Source organism: Nyctereutes procyonoides, unplaced genomic scaffold (assembly GCF_905146905.1).
Source record: "Nyctereutes procyonoides isolate TBG_1078 unplaced genomic scaffold, NYPRO_anot_genome, whole genome shotgun sequence".
NCBI classification, from domain to species: domain Eukaryota; kingdom Metazoa; phylum Chordata; class Mammalia; order Carnivora; family Canidae; genus Nyctereutes; species Nyctereutes procyonoides.
The window spans coordinates 16,904,102-16,917,655 of record NW_026575020.1 but is presented as its reverse complement, the minus strand read 5'-3'; the positions used below and the strand labels follow the sequence as shown (position 1 = coordinate 16,917,655).

Here is a 13,554-nt window from a genome sequence, read left to right as displayed (position 1 = left end):
GCTCCTAAAGCCAATATTGAACTGTATGTCAACTAATTACAATTTAAATTTAAAAAATTACTAGACATTTACTGTAAAAAAAAAGTATGTTTTTAATTTCCTAGTATTTGGGGTTCTTTTTCTGTCAAGTGTTACTGATTTCTAATTTAATTGTTTAATTCCATTTTGATCAGAGAACAAATTAGGATTTCAATTCTTTTAAAAATGTAAAGTTTATCATACAGCATATGATCTGTTTTAATAAATGTTCCTTGCACACTTGGAAACATTATTCTAATGTTGTATGGAGTATCTATAATGTCAATTCAATACAGTTGGTTAATAGCATTGTTCAAATCTTCTGTATTTTTATTGGTTTTCTGTCTATTCCTTAAGGAAAGAGGAAATGAAATCTTCAAATATACTTTCAGACTTCTCTATTTCTCTATTCAGATTTGTTATTACATCATATATTTTGAAGCTCTTTTTTAGGTGCATATACATTAAGGATTTTGTAACTTATTGGTAAATTGACCCTTAAATCATTATATAATTTTCCTTTTTAATACTCCAATAATACTCTTTGCTCTGAACTCTACTGTATTTGATATTAATATACTTACTCCAGAAACTTCTCTTGTACTTTGAATTCTATTCTTCCCAAATCTGCCTGCCACTATTTACTTTTTAGAGTACTCAAATAGCTATTCCGTGCATTCTGTCCAGGCTTTTAAGACAGTATATAGTATGCTTACTCCATCTTATCTAGAGTTGAAACCTCCAGACTATTTTTTAAAAGTTAATTTTAACTTTGCAAATTTTAATTTTTAATCAAATACATAAGCATAGTTTAAAAGTCAAATGGTAGTAGTTATAATTAAAAAAACAAAACAAAACACCAGAATTCTCTTTTACCTATGCACATCCTATCTCCAATTCCCAATCCTCAGAAACAATTCCTTTATATATATTATAGTTCTTCTACTCCTTTACTTCCATGTTTCTAAATAATTTTTAGAACTACTACTACTTCTTGGTTTTTAAACTTTACACATTATATGTTGACTCTTCCTACAAAAGATGTTTATTCTCTTACATCACGGATACTTCATCACCTCTTCATTTTCCTGATAGCTATACCACAATTCTGAGCAATCAATATTCAATGGATTTTCATTTATAGGTGTTATATTGTACACCATGATCACATTTTTTTCTTGCACAAGATTTCTTGGTCTGCCTTAGAGTTAATAACTGTCTCTCTCCTTTTTTGTTTTTTTAATGTACCTTTTTTTTTTAAAAGATTTAATATATTTGAGAAAGAGAGAGAGCGCGGATGATCAAAGGAAATAGGCTCCCTGCTGAGCAGGAAGCCCCACTTAAGACTGGATCCCAGGCCCCTAAGATTATGACCTGAGCCAAAGGGAGATGCTTAACTGACTGAACCACCCAGGTGCCCCACTTTTCTATGTATTCTATCAGTAATTAATTCCCAAACTTTGCCACAGCTATAAAAATTCTTCTCATATGGTCAAAAATCCATTCTCAGAAATCATTCTAGACTGACTACTATGGGGCTGCTGCACAGCTGTCATTCCAGAGTGGATTCCTCTCCTAATCTAAGAATTCTCCTTTCCTGTATTATAGATTGGAACTCCTATTTCCTGAAACCTAGATATTCCTCTGTATAAATTTTCTCTTATTTGACGGAGAATATCTTCCAGGAGCATCCTGGGAAAGTATGCATTTAAAGCTAATGTTTTAGGTCCTTGCATATTGAAAGCTTTATTTTATCTTACAGTTTATTGATCATTTGAGTTGTATAGAACTTAAATTGCAAGTCAAAATTTCCCTCAAAAATTTGAAAATAATTTAAAACTGTCTTCTAGCTTCTAATGTTTTTAAGGAGACTCTCAAATGTGATTTCGCATCTTCTGTATGAGACCTCCCCCCTCCACACCCCCCAGGAATGTTTAAGGACTTTTTCTGTATCTGAGGTAGTTTGAAACTACACAGTGAGATGCTTTATAGGTTTTCTCCCTTTACTGGTGCTTGCGTGGGCCCCCTTAATCAGAAAATTATATCCTTTAATTCTGAACATTTTCCTTGAATTGTTTCTTTGATAGGTTTAATTTCCTTCCTATTTTTTTCTAGTCTCTTTCTATAGATCTCCTTTTTATTAGAACTTGGCTCTTATATATGATCTTTAATTTTTTTTGTATCTTTGTTGTTTTGACTTAGGATATTTCAATTTTATCTTCTAAGCCTAATTCTGCAATTCAAATTTGTTGCTATCATGTTAATGCCTGGAAACTTTTCCTATGATAAATCTGTTCTTATTTCATTAAGGAAATATTTTACCCTCTATGGGTAAGGGTTTGACTAACTAAGCCCACACAGAAAATCTGGTCCATATCTTGTTTTTGTACAGCCTCAAAGTAGGAATGGTATTCACATTTTTAAAGGACTAAAGAAAAAATAAAGAAGAATATGCAGACTGTACATGGCCAAAAAAACCTAAAATATGTACTGCCCACTCCTTTACCAAAAGTTTGACCAACTTCTGTTCTATTGCACTGTCTCTGTTTTCTACAAGCTCTTCCACCTTGTTTTTATTGGTGTAATTTTGCTATCGTTTTGGTCTGTATTTTTCATATTACGGATTTTTTAAAAAATATATCTAGTGATCACTCTTTGCTCTTAATACATCTTTAGCTATACCTGGAGTTGAAGAATATATAAACTCTCTAATACAATCTCCCCAGAGGGTTAATCTGACTGGTGCAGGGGGCTGTCTACTTATAGTGCCCCCATATCCTAAGCTTTTCCACGGTTCAATCTGAAGAATCTTGCTGGCCTTTACAATAGCTTTCTTTTGCCTGCTAAGTCACTCATTCATCTGTTCTCCAGTGTTCAAAATTTGCTGACATCTCATCTGTTAGTGTTCCCTCTTCCACTCTTTTAAACTTTTAGTTTTGACATTTTTATTTCTTTACTATCATGGAATTTTGAGAAGGGTGGAGATTAATATAAATGTTTGATTTTTCCAGAAACTTTTTAAAAAATCTAAATTTTATATGACATCCTTTTCTGATATTATTTTAAAGCAATTCAGAGGTTCTACGGCATCATACCACAACATTAGGCAGGATAGGAACATGGATATGCCAACATGATAGAACACGGTTGAAAAATCAATGGAAAGTCAGGGCACCACTCTATTTTTTATTCCACTTTGGTTTATTTTAAAGTGTCCTATGGTAGAAAGGTATTTAAGTTAACAAAACAGTTCAGAGAAAAGAATTTCATCTTTTCTTTTTTCCATTGTTTTCATTCTGCCTTGTTCAAATGAATTATGCCCACTCGAGACAAAGATTATACTTTCAGTAAAGCACACCCGTTAGGAAACTTATAGTGCAGTTGTAACCTGGTCACAAAACCATCTGGTACATTCCCAAAGGCTGTTATTACATTTCATGGACTTATATTACTTCAAATACTCTAACAGTCCCATGTGGGCTTAAAAAAAAAGATTTTTAAAAACTCAATTTGTTTCTGCTTACTTTAGACCTTCTAGATTTATCCCTTATACAAAGAGTGCCTGATATAGGTACCTTTTATGTCTATCAATACATATTATGAGTTTTATCAAGTGATGTAAAACATTCACTTGATTTTTAAATAATGTTTCTTTATAAGAAAAAGTTGCTACTTGTTGACACTGTTCCCCTGAAAATCAATACAAAGACAGTGGGCTATCAATTTTTTAATTAATAAATTTTTTTTAACTTATTTATTTATGATAGTCACACACACAGAGAGAGAGAGAGGCAGAGACACAGGCAGAGGGAGAAGCAGGCTCCATGCACCGGGAGCCCGACATGGGATTCGATCCCGGGTCTCCAGGATCGCGCCCTGGGCCAAAGGCAGGCGCCAAACCGCTGCGCCACCCAGGGATCCCTTAATTAATAAAATTTTAAAACTGCAACATTATATATCACTATTTCAAACACATTTTTTTTTAAGATTTTATTTATTCATCACAGACATAGAGAGAGAGAGGCAGAGACACAACACCGGCAGAGGGAGAAGCAGGCTCCATGCCGGGAGCCGGATGCGGGACTTGATCCCAGGTCTCCAGGATCACGCCCTCGGCCAAAGGCAGGCGCCAAACCACTGAGCCACCCAGGGATCCCCAAAACACATGTTTTTTATGAAATTCTAGAAAAGTATGTTTGAAGCTCTAGAAGCTCTCTGGTCAACATGGTAGAGTGGGGAAAGCACCAAACCACTATTTTTCACAAATTCAACAAGTATTTATTGAGCATCCATGCCCCAAGCTGAGGCATAGTTGGTTGCTGAAAACGTAAAATACATGTTTAGGGAAGGAGACAGACATATAAACATGTTATTACAATACAATGAGTTAGATGTGTAACAGAGATAATGTATAAACTACTATGGGTTTCCTAAGGAGTAAAAACTAGTTGGAAAAGTAAAAGAAATCTTCATAAAGGACATGATCTTCAGCTAGGTTTTGATGGGTAAACATGTCAAATGAATTGTATGATAGTTTGTATGCCAAAGCAGAGAGTAGAGAAAGGATACGGTATGTTTACTAGTAAGATATTTTATGCTTAACAGGGAGAATTTTAGAGGATAAAGGTAAGGTCTAAGGATGAAAAAGCAGGTCTTGAGGTTTTATTTATTTATTTATTTTTGGTCTTGAGGTTTTAAAAGTAGGTGGGGCCAAAGTGTGAAGGCCCACTTAGTAGTATGTGATATTAGACAAGTAATTTAATCTCTTACAACCTGCTTGATATGTGTAGAAAATGTTTACAAATGACAAAGTGGGATATATATATTTTTACTTCAAGTAATTTCTTAAAATTCAATGCATTGCCTATATTAAAAGGAAAAAAATAATAACTGGGGTAAGAATACTTTCTTGAAATTAAGTATAGTGACTAAAAGTCAAGAATTTTGACAAAAAAAGGTAGAATAGAAAAAATTTAGTTAAAGGTTGGGGAAAAACAGAATTTTAAATAATATTCAGGATCCCCTAGAAACTATTTGCTGAATATTAAAATACAAATTAGAGAACACAAAACAGGTTAATCAACAGGAAAAGACCAAGTAAACATGAAATGGTTCAAGAACGATTTATAGTGCAACTTGATGTGAAGTACCAATGAGATTTCTAGGCAGAGAAGGGCAGCACCTTAACCATATCAGCAGATTAACCACAGAACTGAATCATTCAATTTGAAGGGAAACACCTGCAGAATATCATTCTTAAATGCTGAGGAAGAAAGTGGGTGATATGTTCTGGGGCTTAAATCTAGCCGTTGTAGTCCTATGTCATTAGGTATCTATCTGTAAATCTGAACTCAAATGGAATCTAATCTTATGCGTAAATAGGCTAATGTAAGTGAACAAGTTACTTGAGAAAACCTTAAACTCTGGTTGGTTAGGTCAGATTACAGTTAGGTGTAACCTACTGTAGGTGAAACCTACAGTTAGGTTTCTGGCTGAAAAGAAAATATATCAAATGGTCATGTTTTCATGACTTTATTCTTTTTTTAAAAGATTTTATTTATTTATTGATGAGAGACACACAGAGATAGGCAGAGACATAGACAGAGGGAGAAGCAGGCTCCTTGCAGGGAACCTGATGTGGGACTCGATCCCAGGAATCCAGGATCATGCCCTGAGCCGAAGGCAGATGTTCAACCACTGAGCCACCCAGGCGTCCCTCATGACTTTATTCTTGTGTTCTTTTATTTTGATTATATGAGTGACTTATAGCCTCACAGGAAAAAATTATTACATGGTTTTAACTAATTACAATTTCATAAACAGAGAATATAAAATATTAGATGAGATTATTCAAAGTCTACAAATTATTTTGTTTATAAATTAAATGCTGATGTTCCACAACATGAAAATTATGTTATAAAATGGTGATTTAATAACTAGTTCCACAAAGCACAAATCTTAATGGACCAGAATCCTTAGGAAAAGAAGTGTTAAATGTTATTGTGAGTTGGCACTAATTCTTTAGTTCCACAAGCATGGTTTTTTTTTTTTTAATTTTAATTTTATATTTAAAAAAGACTTATTTACTTGAGAGAGAGAGAGGGAGCAGGGGGAGGGAAATATGGAGAGGGAGAATCTTAAACAGACTCCTGGCTGAGCACCAAGCCAAAGAGGGGCTTGATCTCACAACCCTGAGATTGTGACCTGAGCTGAAATTGAGAGCCAGATGTTCAACCGAGCCACTCAGGCACCCCTACAAGCATGTTTTTTTTAACTCTTCTTGAATGATTCGCTTTATATCCATAAAATCATCATCTAGGTTCTGATGTTCATAAGATAAAACTTTTATTGTTTGGTGGTGAACTTCTGTAAACATTTACTGAGTACCTCTTCTGTGTGACATTCATCGTTTGATCAATCATAAATCTTTAAACTTTAGCAAATGTTGAGGTTTTAGGGATTCATTTATTCCACTGATTCTTTTCAGCTTTCACTTGTGACATATATCACTTAAAATTTATCAGTTCCTAAGCAAAATGCTATCAAATTTAGTCTAAGAAGTAGCAAGACTGTTTCTTCGATAGCCCTGGCCATAGATAATATTATAGTAACATTACATTAAATTTCACTTACCTACCTAGGGCCTGGTTTAAGGCCCTATATGCTTGAATTTCATACCACTGACGACCAGGTAAAAGACCTCTCAATTTTGAGTGCTGATCATTGTATTGTCGCTTTAGTTCAACCTAATAATTTAAAAAATATTAAAAACATAGTAGATAACACTCATTTTAAAAATCATATTAACTTCTAACATTCTGAGCATCATTTTGTTAGAGATTTTGCTTTTCAATATTTCAGTACTAAATTTTGTTTAGTTTCTCTATGTTTATTCATCTTTACATTTCCTGAATTCCTACATGCAACTAATTAGCTGTTTAATTAAATCAGCTAATCACATAGAATAAAATTCATAAGCTTTCAATGTACACGTAGATTAAGTCCTTTTTTTTTTAAAGATTTTATTTCTTTATTCATGAGAGACAGAGAAAGAGGTAGAGACATAGAGGGAGAAGCAGGCTCCCTGTGGGGAGTCTGATGTGGGATTTGATCCCAGGACCCCGGGATCACAACCTGAGCTGAAGGCAGACACTCAACCACTGAGCCACCCAGGTGTCCCTTCACGTCCCAACACAAATGTATTGTCATATAACCACCACTATAATCATAATATAGAAAATTTTCATCACCCTGCAAATGTGCTTTCTATTCTCTCTCCTTCACTGCTGACTTTGTCAACCAATGATCTGCTGTTTTACCTTTTCTAGAATTTCTTGTAAATGTTATTACTCAGTATGTAATAATTTGTCTTTTTCATTTAGCATAATGATTTTGGAATTCATTCATGTTGAAACATACATCAGAGGTTCATTTTTAAATGTTTATCTAGCCTGATAATCTCTGCTTTTTAATTGGGATGTTCAGAGCATTCACATTTAATGTAAATATTGTTATGATTTGGTCTAAATCTATAGCAACAGAATTCACATTCTTCTCAAGTACACGTAGAATATTTTCCAGGATAGATTATGTGTTGGTCATAAGAACAGGTCTTGAGAAATTTAAGACTGAAATCATATAATGTATCTTTTCCAACAACAAGGGTATGAAATTAGAAATCAATAACATGAGGAAAACTGGAATATCCACAAATATGCAGAAATTACATAACACATAACTGAACAGTCAATGGGCCAAAGAAGAAATCAGAAGAGAACTCAAAAAGTATCTTTATACAAATTAAAATGGAAAAACAACAAACCAAAAATATACAGATGCACCAAAAGCAGTTCTAAGAGAAAGTTTGTAGTGATAAACATCTGTAGATGTTACTGTAGTAAGAAAAAAACAATAAGATCTCAGATAAACAACCTAACTTTACATCTTAAGAAACTAGAAAAAGAAGAACAAACTAATTACAAAGTTTGCTTAAGGAAGGAAACTAAGATGAGAGCACAAATAAAATTGAGACTAGAAAGCAACAGAAAAAAATCATTGAAACTAGGAGTTGGTTTTTTTTTTTAAACATAAGACTGATAAACTTTTCGCTAAATAAGCAAAAGAAAGGGTCAAAAAAATTATAAATGAAAGAGCACAAGTGGGGATCCTGGGTGGCGCAGTGGTTTGGCGCCTGCCTTTGGCCCAGGGCGCGATCCTGGAGACCCGGGATCGAGTCCCACGTCGGGCTCCCGGTGCATGGAGTCTGCTTCTCCCTCTGCCTGTGTCTCTGCCTCTGCCTCTCTCTCTCTCTCTCTCTGTCTATCATAAATAAATAAAAATTAAAAAAAAAGAAAGAAAGAGTACAAGTGATACTACAGAAATACAAAGGATTGTAAGAGACTACTATGAACAATTATATGCCAAATAATTGGAGTAACTACTCTAGAAGAAATGGATAAATTCCAATAAATAAACAGCCTACCATGATTAAATCATGAAGAGACAAAAAAAAAAAATCTGAACGGATCTGTATCAAGTAAGAAAATTGAAGCAGCAATCAAAAATCTCTGAACAAAAATAATCCCAGGACCTGATGGCTTCACTGATGAATTCTATCAAGCATTTAAGATAGAATTAACACTGTCCCCTTCTCAAATGCTTCCAAAATATTGAAGAGAAGGGAAAACTTCCAAACTCATTTTAAGAGCCCAGCACTACTCATACCAAAACCAGATAAGGATGCTACAAGAAGAGAAAATTACAGGTCTACATCCCTATATGATAAACATTGTTGCAAAAATCCTCAACAAAAGATTAGGAAATTGAATTCAACAACATATTAAAAGAATTAGACACATGATCAAGTGGGATTTATCCCTGGAATGCAAGACTGGTTTATCTATACAGAAAACAATAAATCAATAAATGTGAAAAGAGAGTAAGAACCATATAATCATCTCAATAGAAGCAGAAAAAGCATCTCAGAAAATTCAACATCCTTTCATGATCAAATATAAAAGGAATCAATATAAAAGGAATGTACTTCAACATAATAAAGTCCATATATATCAAGCCTACAGCTAATATCATACTCACTCGGTGGTGAAGAGTTGAAAACTTTTCTTCTAGCATCAGGAAGAAGACAAAGGTGCCCATTCTAACCACTTCTGTTCAACAAAGCACTGAAAGTCCTAGCCAGAACAATTAGGCAATAAATAAAAGGCATCCAAACCAGAAAGGAAGAAGTAAAACTGTCTTTGTTTGCATATGACAGGATCTTATATAGAGAGAACCCTATAGACTCTACCAAAAAACTCTCAGCATCAATAAATGAATTTAGTAAAGTTGGAAGATACAAAACCAACATACAAAAATCTGTTGTATTTCCATGCACTAATAAAAACTATCCAAAGAAGAAATTAGGAAAACAGTCCCATTTACAATAGCATCAAAAAGAATTAAAATACTTTGGGATAAATTAAACCAGGGATGCAAAAGATCTTTACACCAAAAACTATAAGACATTGATGAAAGAAATCAAAGAAACACAGATAAATGGAAAGATCCTATGTTTATGCATTGGAATAATCAGCATTGTTAAGATATCCTAACTACCCAAAGTGATCTATAGAGTCAATAAAATTCCCATCAAAATTCAAATGGCATCTTTTACAGAACTAGATGAATGATAACTGGCTGGCAGCCCACATGAAAAGATGCTTAACTTTACTAGGAAATGAAGAAATGCACATTTAACCATTCCATTGCTTTTATCTGCAAAAACTGACAAATATTTACCAAAAGTGTTTATATTTTTCTACAAGTACAAATACATAATATATACAAGGATATTCACTGCATCTTTGCCCTGAAGACAAATAAGAAACAACCTAAATGTCTACCAAGTGGATTAATTAAAATGTTATATTACATTTATTCTGAGATACTGTATTATTAAAAGAAATAGATTTATACATTTTGACACAGAAATTTAGCCAAAATACATTTTTAAAATAAAACCCGACACACACACACACACACACACACACACACACACACACACACACACCAGTTCAGAGCTATGCCAAATCTAAACCAACCCCCAAAAAGATTTCAACTAAAACTGACAAGAACCACAGAGGAGACAGAGTTTAAAGATTATGTACTTTGAGCTTTTCCCAGATCTCCCTTTAAAAATTGTCAAATCATGCTCATACAAGTTCAAGATGATCATCTACTAATTGAACTACCTACAAAAAACAAAAATCATTATTCTTCATAGAATAGAGTCCAGAATCTCTAATGTACTACCTACAATGCCCAGTGTACAATAGAAATTACTAAAAAATGTGATGCATAATCAAAGAAAAAAAAAGTTAATAGAAACCAATTTTAGCAAGGGCCCAGTTGTTGGAATTAGTGAAGACTTTATTGTAGCTGTTATGGATATATTTAAATAACTTAAAAACATACAGCTTAATGAATACACTTTAGAGAGTCTCAGTAGAGAAACAAAAACTATAAAAAAGATCCAAATGGAAATTCTACACCCGAAAAAATATAGTAACAAATAAAATTCCATTCCATTGGGTAGGCTTAAAAGCAGATTAGAGGAGATAGAAGAACTGGTAAGTCTTAAGATAGATCCACAGAAGCAAAGAAAAACATAAACTAGAGCAAAATAACTTTATGCACACCAAAGACATAGGTGTGAAAGCATCAAAGCATATGAAAGCATTCAGTGATGATCTAAACAAATTTAAAATTCAGAGCTGAAACAGTACTAATACATTTGAGACAATATTTAGTGCCTCAAAGGCTTCAGTATTATAGGATCTACAAGAATCTCTTACTTTTCCAAGTGACTGAATCTCTTACTTTTCCAAGTGACTGAATCTACATTGATTTTTTTTTAAAATTTTTATTTATTTATGATAGTCACACAGAGAGAGAGAGAGAGGCAGAGGCACAGGCAGAGGGAGAAGCAGGCTCTGTGCACCGGGAGCCCGACGTGGGATTTGATCCCGGGTCTCCAGGATCACGCCCTGGGCCAAAGGCAGGCGCTAAACTGCTGCGCCACCCAGGGATCCCTACATTGATTTTCTATCTACATTCAAAAACTATGTTAAATTACACTTCTTTGCTGGAAAAGAAATCACAATAAATTCTGCTACCTGGTCAATTGAATTTGATATTATAATCATATCCCTTTTCAAAGAGACTCAGAATTAATTACGGGACATAAACTACATTCCTATTAAGGCACCTGGGTGACTCAGTGGTTGAGCATCTGCCTTTGGCTCAGGTAGTGATCCTGGAATTCCAGGATAGAGTCCCACATCGGGCTCCCTGCAAGGAGCCTGCCTCTTCCTCTGCCTGTGTCTCTCTCTCTGTGTGTCTCTCATGAATAAATAAATAAAATCTTAAAAAAAATTTAAAAAAATAAAAGCAGTGTCACATCAAAGGATACCACATACCCAACAACCTTCATCTGGTCTTCATAAAAAATGTTAAAATTACATCATCCTGAGAGTAGACTACTTTCATACAAGGTTAGAGTGTATGGTATACACAATTCAGACTGACCTATTTAAATATATAAGATAATGAGCTTTTTCCTGTAAAATTTCTCCTTTAAAAAGATGCAAATTCTAAGTAAAATGAAATTATGCATTATGATTTTATATTTTTATACATTCACTGAATGAAAAAGGTTTTTATTTTTAGAAAGAGACAGCAAGAGGCAGAGGAGGGACAGAAGGAGAGGGAGAGAGAAAATCTTAAACAGGCTCCATGCTGGGCATGGAAATCAAGAGCTGGACACCCAACAAACTGAGCCACCCAGGTACCCTAAAAGGGATTATGTTTTAGGCAACTCTCAAGAATGCTATAGAGTCAATTATGTCTCAATAAAGCTAAAAAATAAAAATAAAAAAGAACCTAAATAAAAAAGAATGCTGTAGAAACATAAAAAATAGAACATTTGAAGTACAAAAATTTATAAAATGGGAGGGAGGAAATTTTTGGTGGCTTAAAGAAACACTGAATTTAGACTAATATTTATAGTTTCACTTATGTACAAAACATCTGTGATAGGCAGTAGAAATACAAAGATGAGTTAGAGTTGCCTGGGTGGCTCAGTCAGTTAAGCGCCTGACTCTTGATTTTGGCCTAGGTCATGATCTCAGGGTAGTGAGACTGATCCCCATGCTGGCCTCCACACTCAGTGGGGAATTTGCTTGAGATTCTTTCTCCCTCTCCTTTTCCTCCTCTCCCTGCTCATGCTCACGTGTTCTGTCTCTCAAATAAATAAATAAATCTGAAAAAAAAAAGTTAAAAATATGTTCTGTCTAGCAAGAGTTTATAAGGAACTGAAAAGAATATGAGTACAGGGATCCCTGGGTGGCGCAGAGGTTTAGTGCCTGCCTTTGGCCCAGGGTGCGATCATGGAGACTCGGGATCGAATCCCACGTCGGGCTCCCAGTGCATGGAGCCTGCTTCTCCTTCTGCCTATTTCTCTGCCTCTCTCTTTCTCTGTGTGACTATCATAAAAAATAAATAAATAAATAAATAAATAATAAGTAAATAAATAAATAAATAAATAAAAAAAATATGAGTACAAACAGCCATCAAGTAAATTTGCTTTTATTTTAATGTATAGAAGTAAGAAGAATTGAGAAATGAAGACATGAATTTGGTGCAAAAGTAATGAAGGCCTTATTTGGAACAGCAAAAGGAATGGAAAAGAGGCCCAGGTTTGTAATACATTGTAGAGCTACAGAACTTTAGTGATAAAGTTGATGTGGGGCTTACTAAAGAGAAAAGTCAAAAATGACTCCACAAAGTTTCCAGCCACCAGAGAGAAGCAATCCATCAAGAGAAGACAAGAAGTATGTTTAAGGGAGAAGATAAACTTGGCTTAATTCCTGATAAATAATTAATTTCTGGAGCACCTGGCTGACTCTGTAGAGCACCCAACTCATGATCTGGAGGTCAAGAACAAAAATCTATGGAGTCAAAACACTACATAGCTCCTATGAGTGATCTTAAGTAGGTCAATTCTCTTGTGGATTACTTTTCCTAATTAGAAATGGAATGAGAAAGAAAATCTAATTAAAATAAAATTTAAAATGGTTCTCAAATACAGCAACAACAATTTAATCACCTATAACTGCTAGTATTGGCAGCTCACAGAAATTGACTATAATACCTAGCAACTAGTTACCTAATAGGAAATAGTAGGAATTGCTCTTTTCACTTGGTTACCTTGTAAAGATCTCCTATGTAGTATTCCTGGGCAAGTATATAGTATGTTTTTTTTGGTAGCATACACCTAATTAAAGATATAAAGAGCTATTCTCTTGGAAAAATTCTGGACTTTCAAGATAAATTAACAGTAGTTTTAAGAAGTTTTAAAACTACTTAGGAGAAAAAGTGTCAATACAGTGTATAATACTATCAACCTTCTAAAGCAAAGGACATGTGTTAGATGAGAAATCAGAAGGGTACACTTCTTGGGTGCCTGGGTGGCTCAGT

At 34.2% G+C, this 13,554-nt stretch overlaps 1 protein-coding gene across 1 annotated transcript in view; it reads right to left on the bottom strand.

Annotated features, from left to right (window-relative positions):
• Window positions 1–13,554, bottom strand: part of BRIP1 (BRCA1 interacting helicase 1) — a 184,281-nt gene that overhangs the window by 20,151 nt on the left and 150,576 nt on the right. Inside the window, exon 17 of the mRNA XM_055325293.1 lies at window positions 6,652–6,764. Coding sequence (XP_055181268.1) covers window positions 6,652–6,764 — 113 coding nt within the window. The remainder of the gene's footprint in view (window positions 1–6,651; window positions 6,765–13,554) is intronic.